Source organism: Alligator sinensis, unplaced genomic scaffold (assembly GCF_000455745.1).
Source record: "Alligator sinensis unplaced genomic scaffold, ASM45574v1 scaffold559_2, whole genome shotgun sequence".
NCBI classification, from domain to species: Eukaryota; Metazoa; Chordata; order Crocodylia; family Alligatoridae; genus Alligator; species Alligator sinensis.
In genome coordinates, this window is record NW_005842046.1 from 209,781 (window position 1) to 220,352 (window position 10,572).

At 46.0% G+C, this 10,572-nt stretch overlaps 1 protein-coding gene across 1 annotated transcript in view; it reads left to right on the plus strand.

Annotated features, from left to right (window-relative positions):
- Positions 1–133: 133 nt before the first annotated feature.
- The window catches only part of SMC3 (structural maintenance of chromosomes 3), a 52,191-nt gene continuing 41,752 nt past the window's right edge, over positions 134–10,572 (plus strand). Inside the window, exons 1-2 of the mRNA XM_006022833.3 lie at positions 134–254; positions 9,705–9,840. Of these exons, the coding sequence (XP_006022895.1) occupies positions 134–254; positions 9,705–9,840 (257 nt within the window). The remainder of the gene's footprint in view (positions 255–9,704; positions 9,841–10,572) is intronic.

The window sequence follows — 10,572 nt, forward strand, 5'->3', positions numbered from 1 at the left end:
ATGGCGGTCCTTTTACTGTTGCCCACAAAAGTTTTGCTCCGTGGCTGAGTCGTCAGTGGGAGATCATAGGTAGTGCAGGCCTTAGGCTGTGAAAGGTCTTGGGAGTGATAACCACTAATCTGTATTTGATGCCATGGAGAAGCGGGGTGACATGGTGCAAGTGATGGAGCAGGAGGATGATCTTTGCAACAGCCTACTAAATGGAGATGAGCAAGACAACAGGGTGTTCGTCAAGGTCAGAGAAAGATGGCATAGTAATTGAGACGTGAGACCAAGGAGCCCTGCGGATGGGAAGAGAAGACTGTATCTAAGAAACCTTAGACACTGTACACGCTCATGCAAAGAAACAGTCCCAGTTTGGGCAATGGTAAAGGACTGTACCCTGGGGTGAGATAGAAGTGTCAGGTGCAGTGCGGATCAAAAGAAGAAGAGAAAGAGAAGGTGGTGGGAGGGAAGACAGGCTGGGAACAGCAGGACCTAAAGAGAAGCCCAAACCACACGACCTGATGCAGGGTGAGGAGTGAGAGAGATGGAGGGGCCCCTGGCAGAGACGACCCCTGCACGGGCAATGTCAGCTCTGTGTGTGAGAGAGCAAGAAGCTGGAGAGAGCGCGATAGGAAGAGGATCTGCATGAGCACGATGTCTTTCGAGCTGGCGTGGGTGTCTCGGAAACAGCAAAGGAAGGGCTGGAGAGAGGGGGGAAGGAGGAAAATAAGCGTGAAGTCAGGAGTGGTGCGAGGGATGGATGTGAGCGGTGGAGAGGGAGGGGAGGAAGTGGAGGGTCCGGATGCTCACAGCTTGTCGTGGCTCCCTCTGCCAGGCGGAGGTGGGGGAAGGTAGGCAGGCCCTCCCACCCTGGTGACAAATGTCCAAGGGGGAGCAGCCACCCTCACAGCGGGCATTGGATCAGATAGGAAAGCACCGAGAACAATGGCTTTGTTGAAGGGGGCCTGGGGAAAAGGTAGGCAGAAACATGAGTAATAATGAACAGCTCAGGAAGAGTTATGCAGAGCCAGGCAGTGAAACCAAAGCAGAGCTGACTCAAATGCTGCATTTAGACCATTAGAGAAGGAGTCAGGGGCCAGCACTGGATGAGAGCATGGGGGGTAGGTGGGGAACAGCTCATCTCGCTAGCAGATCTCGAAGACAACTGGAGTGCATAAGGCCAAAGCAGTGTCCAGGCTTTACTTTGGCCAGGGTCCCCAGGCCAGGCCTGAGAATGGCACAAGTTGCAAATGGAGAGAGAAAAGTAGTGGCTGGAGCGGAGGCTGGAGTAGGTAGGGAGACGCCTGGCTGCCCAGAGCACCTGGGAACTGGAGAGAGGATAACCCCAGGCCTAGGGTGCTAGGCTTGTGTCTGCAGCAGGTCAGCAAGTCACACAAGGAGCTTCAAAATACAGCCAGGGCTTTGCCAGGACAAACAATGCAGGCTCAAGCAGGGCGGAGGGTCAGACTGCCGCCTGGGACGGAAGGGCAGAATAAGTGAGGGCAGCAGAGAGAAGAGGAGAGTCCACGTGGGCTGGAACTGGTGTCCAAGTGGGAATCCAGGAACCCGGTGGTTTGGTATAGGTGCGGATAGACCTGGAGAAGCATAACCGCTAAATCAATTGTCTCCAACGCCAGGAAGAGGAAGATCTAGACACTGAGCTAGCTGTTGTGACTTGCTTTAGGTCCATGCTGCAGAGAGGCTCTGGATGCTAACAGATGGACCTTGGCCATGCTCGGCGCACATAGGAGCTTGTATGTGCGCTCAGCAGGGAAGAGAATGAAATATCTGTCTCTACCAGTCGTGATGATAAGGAATGGATTTTCGCCTCCTGGAAGCTCTGAATTCATTGCTGGTGTGTGGAGACTACTTCCAGAGGTTTTTATTCAGTAAGGATGCCACAGGAAAATAAAGATGCCGACTCGGGGTTTCTTGGAGACCCCTGTATACAGTATGCTGTGAAAGGTTAGCAGAGCACGTGCTCTACCTGAGATACTAAGAAATAACTGCAATGGGAAGAGACTACTGCTACGCTGCAAATTTGAGAGGCTTGTAAGCTTGGCTCAGGAACGTATGCTCCAACGTTTTGCCTTCCATTGGAGAAAGAAAAGCTTCTGGAAGAAAGTTTTGACTTTTGTAAAACTTTTTTTCCCCAGCCAGGCATGACAGATGGCAAGCAGTGCCACACTACAGCAATGTATCATCACCTCCTGGGGTCCGTGGCGTCAATTAAGCTTTAGCGAGGAATGCGCTCGGATTCTTGACGATCTTCCGAAGGGAGAGCTCTGTGAATTATGGAAACCGAGCATTGCTATTTTAATCATTTTAATGAGACTGGCAGCTCCTCCGTAGAATTGTGCAAGTGCTTTGCTGAGTCTTCTCTGAACGGTGTCGAAAGGCAGAACTTGCTTGGCCGGAGTGGGTGGGTTGCGTACTGAGAATCGTAGTTCTTTCTCCATCTAGTGTCAAAACGGCGGGATGAATTTCCAAACCAATAAGTTTCTACTTAAGGACATGAAAGCAAAGATGAGTGAATGCACATTGTGATCTGCTGTAACCAGTGCGAACCGTCTAACACTAATACTTGATGTTGTTCGGCGACACTATTGACTTACGACTTCTAAAGCCATCCTTCAATCACATTTCAAATCTCAGGTAGTTTAGAAAAATAATTGCGAGAGCTGACTGCCCAAAGCAAGCAACTTTTATGAAAGATCTGAAACAAACCTAATGGTGGGAATTAAGTTAATGAATAATTAATGCTATGTTCATTTGTAATGCACCCAAACTATTATTTTATAAAATCTCTCTCTCGCTGATATTTATACCTCTCTATATAGGTGTATTATATATATCTTACTAATAAGATACATCTCTCATTTAAATACGTCTGTCGAAAAAATTGAAAAAGAAACCAGATTTGGAAAGAAAATGAACATAGGAAATTGAAAATCCTATTTATATCCCTTCATAGTAAGCTTAGTCAAAGGAATGACTGGTGTATATGATGAATAAATTAAATTGCTGTTCCTACTTGTTATCCCTTTTCTAATGCTAATGTTTAGTTCTAGTATATTTATAGCAAACCATCCCTTGTGAAACAGGGCCACGAAAAAACATGTATGCACTGCAGCATCTACTGAAAGAGATGCACTGATGTGCTCTCCACATGTAGTAAGTGCTGATTATATGTTTGCAGGTACTCATTAAAGTGTGCTGTATTACTACCTGCCATTTTGCTACACTCCTACAACAGCAGCAGCGTGACGGCGTAAAGAAGTGACACATTGCTCGTCAGCTGGGTGTACGTTCCCACATGGTCGACAGAAAACACCTCGTTGCAAACCTCCAGTTAATGTTAACGAGAGGCACGTGGTAAAGGCCGCATGCACAGCGCAGCAGAATGACCCACCGCTCTTTCCTGAGTATCACTAGTCACTCTTTTTTTTTTTCAATACAAATATGATAATTATTTGTAAAGCCTGTGTTGCTGGGTGAAACAATGCTGTGACCTTTATTTGCACAAATAGTATTTTAATCTTCCAGTGACCAAACTGAGGGCAGCCCCTTGTGTCTGCATGCTGCTGTACAGACTCCAGCCACGTGGAATTCATTCCAAGACTTGGAGCCAAACTGGCCATTAACAGTCCCCACGGGGAAATGAATTAGGTACAGTGTAAAATGTCACAGTAATGTGCACTCACCCAGGGGGCTGGACTGTTCCACTCTACTGAAGGCTGGCTCGCATATAAATACTAGTTTACCTGCTATAGCTCTGGCTAACAAAGGTATTTCTACTGCTTCAGCAGTAGAAACTCCTGCTTCGAGATCCAGGGGGTCTTGATTCTAGTGAGCCATCCAGGGGCGAGGTGTTACAGGTGGGGTGCAGGTTATATCTACATCATCATGTTCGCCTGACACGATGTAAAGCAGCTTTGGTATACGCCTATGATGATTTGGAGACATTTATCTACATAAGGCTCATTAATTCTCATCAGCGTTATGAAACGCAACCATTGCCATCTTCCACAATGTGCTGTCTGCTCTGTGTTCGACCGGGGACAGCGTTGGGCCTTAATGGCCATCTCTTCCGGTGGAAAAGCTTTAAAAATTTAGGCTGCTGGCAGACATGAAAAAAGACAAAAACCCAGCACTCTATCAGAAGAGGAAGCACGTTAGTTTGGCCCAGGTCCCCAGTGTCTGTATAAATCGGGCGCTTCAGTGGGGCTTGTTGGCGCTTTGATCTCAAGCTAATTCAATCAGCTATTAGATAAAAGTGCCAACAAGCCGCACTGAAGTGCCCGATCTATAGAGATGGTGGGTGAGCTAAGTCAAACTAATGCGCTCTCTCTTCTGGGCATGTGCTGAAGAGACATGTGCTGTGGCACACAAGGGTGTGCCAAGCTGAAAGTAAAGTGCCATTTCGGGTTTTTTTTTCATGTCTGTACGCAGCCCTGGATTTCACCCATCTTTCTGCAGGGGCTGGAGTCTGGAAAGTGAAAAAAATCCCCAAAAGAGAACAAAGGAATTGAGGTGCTTCACTATACAGGTGTGAATTTATGGTGGAGAATGAAGAAAAACAGCAACGTTCCCTTTAGGGGAAGGGCACTCCCAGATGCTTTTGGCCTGGTTTTCATAGGTGCTCACTCAGTGTTGCCAATTCTTGTAATATCCACATTTTAACTTCAAGTTCCAGCCTTGTGATCGTATGATTAAGTGAGACTGTTTCTGTCTCTCCCAGTTGCACGGAGAGGCTTTAAAATATGACCTGAGTGCGCCTATAAAAGCTCCCAAAACAGAAGACCAATAAAAAAGAACAGTAAATGTATTGTTCTTCAATCTCATGATTTTTCAGCCAGTCTCCTGCTATTTGTGGCTGGACACATGCTTTTTTGAACATCGGTGCTGAGTTCTCCACTCTACTCGACTCTAGTAACAGAGGAGGAAGTCTTTTGGTAATCAATCACAGTTACGGCCATGCAAACTAATGTACCCTGAAAGGCAGATGTGGAACAGTATTTTAAATGAAGCTACCAGGATGATAGAAAAGGGTAAAGGCAGTTTTTCTATCCAGACTCCTGAGAGGAAAAGGGAAGATTAGACTTGAAGAGGGAAAGGTTGGGGAATCAGAGAAGTAAAAAATTCCACTGGAATATTTCTAGGTGCTCTATGCTGGAAAGGACTCCATGTACCAAACAGCATGACCTTTACTGCCCACACCTTATGGGATATTTTGCTTTTGAGTATTTCCCTCTGCTATTTTAAGTCACCATTGAGTCTAGATGGTGTTTAGAGCTGCTTCTTTCCTATAGCACCAACTTCCAAACCTATGCACCACTGTCTCGTATTATCACTCAATGTCCAGATGTCATGTACCCCGTCTGGGCATTTGTAAAGATTGCAGCTTTCAATTAAGTGCTGTGCTGTTTGTTGGACACTGCATTCACACTGGGGGCTGTTCAAGTCATTCATTTTGGTAAGTGTTGTTTCAAAATGTCTGTGTCTAGATCTCCGTCTGTTCAGCTTGACCCATGCTTCTCTGTCAAGGTCATGCCCAATGTGGGACTTGTTTGGGGTTGGTATAAAACACTGTAGGGATAGGCTTGATCTTTCCCAGCCGTTGGCCCACTCCGTGGCTGCCCATAGGTTTGGTTCAGCATCTGCAATCTCTTTCCGGAGCTTGTGGGCTTCATGTAAAAATGGTTTACGACTTTTAAGCCTCCATCTGTTTGGGTCTTCAGTTAACAGTTGATGGAGCAAGTTGTTTTTGTCATCTCTTGCCTCTATTGCCAGTAAAGATGTTAGGGTTTGTTTTCTTATACCACTTGGTCTAATGCCCAAGAGTACAGGGAATACATTGTATGTAAGTTGTGCAGCCTATTACGAGTCTCGGTGCGCTGTTAAATACCGTGTCGAGCTTTTGAGTGTGACAACTTCTGGACCATCCAGGAGCACAATATTCTGCTGGGGCAAAAACCATTGCAAGTGGAGGGGTTTTGAGCACTTTGAAGTTGGCACCCCATGTCCTGCTGGCTAAACATCTTAAGGCAGCTACCCATGCAGAGCCGTTACTGCTGACCTTCTGAATGTGATGTCTATAGGTGAGGGAATGGTCTAATGGGACTGCTAGGTAGGTTGGGGTAGGCTCCTTGCCTACTCTGATACTCACTGTGCTCTTGGCTCAACCGGTTGCCCAGGTGGAAGAGTGAAGATACTGATTTATTGATGCCTGACTTTAAGCACCACTTGTGGAAATAGTCAGCAATAAGTTCCATGTCACTTTGTGTTTCAAGCTGATCAATGTTTTTTAAATGTCAAAAAGTTACTGAAATGCAAAAATCAGAAAAAAATACTGATTGACATTTTTTAAAAACAAACTGCTTTCATGATCAACAATCCTCCAATTTTGGTCAATTTGGGTTTTTTGGGGGGAAACCAGGCCCCCCCCCCCCCTTCATCCCTCTTTTTTTCCAACTAGTCCTAGTTGAGTGCAATCTATTGGATCAGTTGTGGGTTGGGAAGCAAGATACTGTCCCTGAATTTGGACAAATCCCCTAAACTCTAATTCATATCACCATCCTGTAGAAACAAAACTAAGCACTTGTACCTATCTACCTCAAAATGTTGCTCATTGAACTGGATAATGTCTTCAAAACACTTTAAGATCCTAAAATGAGAAGCGCTTCAGAACTGCAATTTTAGGAAAGTATTTTTTTTTCTTCCAAGTTCTTTTAAATTCAACTGTGTCATTCAGAAGTGCTGGATATGTTATTTTTCTCCTCCTGTAATTGTTCAGCAGAATGATTCATTCCACATGTACTGTTTATTGTGCAATGTGTTGTATTTTATGTAGAGGCAGCAATAAACAATTTGTCTAAAGGTAGAGGCAAAATGTATTATAACACCACTCCAATGGATAATATTCACTAACAAACATTTTATCAAAGGGCAGGTAAGGTGGCTGGGGCACTGGGGATGCCGACATTAAACAGAGGAAGTAATTCACCGATCTATTATTCTGAGAGAGACAGGAACCAGGCAATTATGTTCTGAATGATTTTTTTTATTAATTATAAAGGGGATAGCTACAGGGCTTCTATTATACATATAAACTAATTTTGGTAGGACTTACGTTTGATGGAACACTGTCCAGCTGAAAAATCTCATTTCCTCTTCATAACTTTGCCTTTACTTTTATCACAATTAACACCCACAATTTCTATAATGAAAAGAGATTAAAAGACAACATTTTTTCTCTCTCTCCAATTTGTTTATTTTGTGCATTTGACAGCAGCTTCTGGAATTAATCATGTGCTCCTTTGGAGATAAAGGAGTAGATACAGACTCAGGCTAATCTTTGCTGGTCTATTATTTCTCGCAGAATGTGCACATCATTCCTATTATTGTCTTGAACAAAGATGGAGCAATAGCAAAAACTGAAGCAAAGCCAAGTCTACTAGTCCCATACAGAGATCCATTTTCAGAACTCTGGTAAAAGCTAATCAGTCAGTCCGGTCATCTCAAACATCAAAGGTGACTGCTTTCAGCTCTGTGCCTTAACCCCAAACAGGAGGATTTTATTTTCTAAGCATGTCTTTGAACTGTCATTCAAAAGGTCCAGGAGTTAGTGGATCATATTCTCCATTGCTGCATGAGAAGATGGGTGGGTAGCACTGCTAGAGCAGTTCCTTTGCCAGCTTTCTCCAAGGTGATTAAGTAAGGGATTAAGGAGGTCATCATGATAAAGGTTTAACTATACCCGAGTGATGCCTTCCTGCTGCATGGACTCCTGAAGTTATTAGCAGCCGACTCAGGTTAGGTTGTATTAATTCATGTCAAAGAACCTGATCCATCTTGCAACCAGCCCAGGATCAAGGGAATGCAAAGGTTTAGCTTTATTTTATCCCCATGCCTGTATGCACACTCACTCACTCTGCCCTGAATTATATGAGGACCTGGCCTGGGTGCTTAAAGGTGTAGATGCCTATACTATACTAGTATAGTACTACTATACTAGTATATAGCTCATGCCATGAGCTATAGTATATAGCTACCTGCACCCGTCATTTAGGAGCCACTGGCCACTGAGCTAACTGGATCACTTAGCTCATGTCGTGCCTCATCTCCAGGCTCTCTCTCAAACAAGGCATTTTCTTGCCTATCTTTCTTCTGTTGAAGCTGTTGTTTTTTCACAAAACAATTAAATATTCATGGAGAAGAAAATTGGGGAGAGAATGATCCTATAGCTTAATGGTTAGGAGGAGGAAGGAGACACACGGTTCTGCCCCAATTAATGCTGAATATACAATACTAAAACCTTCACTGAAGACTGAAACCCAGGTCTCCCCCCGTTTTAAGTGCATGTTCTAACTCAGTGGTTCTTCTGGAGGCACCCCTGGATAAAATCAAAACATCCCTTGGAAAATGCCTGCTCTTAGTTCTTACTACAAAAAAAGTAATTGAGCATTTTATTTTATCTTATTTTATTTTATTTTTTGGAAACTGCTCAGCAAGACCACAGCTATGGATTTCTATTTGAAATCTCTGTGTTTATCTTGTGAATTGTGTTTGCACACGTATCAGTGCTAATATTATGTGGCATACCATGGCACCCTTGAAAGGATCCTAAGGCACCTGAGGTTGCCATAGCCGTGGTTGAGAATCACTGTACTAAGGAACCGCTGAGGTACAGTCATGTTCTGTCTCTCTGGCCTGAAAATGATCAACTATCTCTTGAAAAGTAAAACAGCTTCAAAGTGAGAGACTGAGGGCAACCATTCTAGAATAATATATAGTCAGCCGGGAAATACAGGTTTAAAGCCCTTCAAACAGAGGAAGAACTTGACCCAAAACTTCCAAGGTGGAGCAGCAGCAGCCTTACTTGCTCCAGCTCATAGGTGTATTCAGAAAGTGCCTATTGTATCGAACCCTGCAGGAAAATTAGATAGAGAAATGCCTCATCTGTGGATCATGGCGGGGCTTAGGGAACTAGCTACTCAGTGGGCACATTTACAAGTTCATGAATGTGCATTAAGTTAGTACCTGTCATCAGTAAGTTATTACAGGTACTAACTTAATGCATCATAATCAGCACTACTGTGCATTAGTGCAGATGAATGCTTTTTATGTGACGCTTAATGCCCATTGGACTAAAGCTACTGCACATTAACGGAGATGAATGTTTTCTGCGTGACGCTGAACGCGCATTGGACTAAAGCTACTGCACATTATTAGCTCATTAGCACGATTTTTGCCAGCCGTGCTAACGTGCAGTAGAATTAGTCCAATGGGCATTAAGCGTCTTGTGTAGATGCACCCCGCATTGTCAGGACTTAGTGCTCTTGAACACGCCCAGAAGCAGATCTTCCTGGCAGTGGCAACAGCCGATCCCTGGCGGAGATCACCTGTCTTGGGGCAGCAACAGTCGATCGGATGAGTCTGCTGGGCTTGCGGACCAGCTTCCCTGGGGCCAGAATGGGAAGTAAAAAATAGCCACTACAGACCCCTGGCTGGAGAGCATGCCTTTGAGGTGACTTTTTCATGTTCCAGCCAGGGGGTTTTGCACGTGTGCATCCCCCCCCAGCGCTCTGCTTTTGTAGTGCTACAAAATACGGAGGCACTTTATTGTCCCACAGATAAATGCGAGCGCACAGCCTTAGAAAGACAGCTGCCTGCAAATATTATTTCTAAGTTCTCTCTTCTTCTTCTTTTTTTTTTAGGTACCGTTGTTCGAATTTCTGAAGGTATCACGTCAATCGTCACTGCCTTAATACGGGATGTCGGGGTTAGAAAACGCCGCCTGGCACGCAGGCAGGCTTTTCTCCCGGGGAAATCTGAACGATTTAGCGCACGAAGGTGAGCCCCTGAGGCCCAGGTAATATTGCACCTAGTTGCTCTCGAAGGATTTAGCTTTCACGCATCCAGGATTGGGCACGGGGCTCTGGAGGGCTCTCCGATGTCGGCCAAGAAGTCACTGCTCATCGTTCACGGTCCATCCTCTCTCCTTCCCCTGCGCGCGGGTTGTCTCCACGGGCGCCCGGAGCCCTCGATTGGGGCCCGCTCGACCTGAATCGATCCTCAGAGGTTTCCCAAACGCCGATGCAAAACGTGGACGCACGCATCTGTCATTTGGGGCCTAGCCTCGACGTCAGGAAGGCAAAGGCGCGTGAGGCTTGCATTGAAAAAAAGCCCACCGTGCGCCCGCACACATCCGGATTCAATAATTTAATATTTATTTTCTCGTTTCTCTCCCGGGGGGCGGTCTCTAATCCCTGGAGATGCCAGGGAGGGTTGACACCCCCAGGGTTGCGAGGGTGCGCACCCCAGGCCCTTGGGCCCTGCAAAGAGGGAGCAGGAGCTTGCGGATGCGCCTAGGTCTGTTGCCATGGCAACAGGGCATCCCTCACTCCCCCCCAGGCCCCGCCCCTCTCCTTCCCGCGGCCTCGCTCTGGCCACTGTCGCCTTTGGCGCCTAACCCGCCCTCCCGTGGGCGGAACCACTTCTCCCAGCGCGGGGGGGGAGTCCGGCCGCGCGCGGCATTGTGGGCGCTACTCGAGAGCCTTCTACTCGCGTCCCCCCCACCCCCCC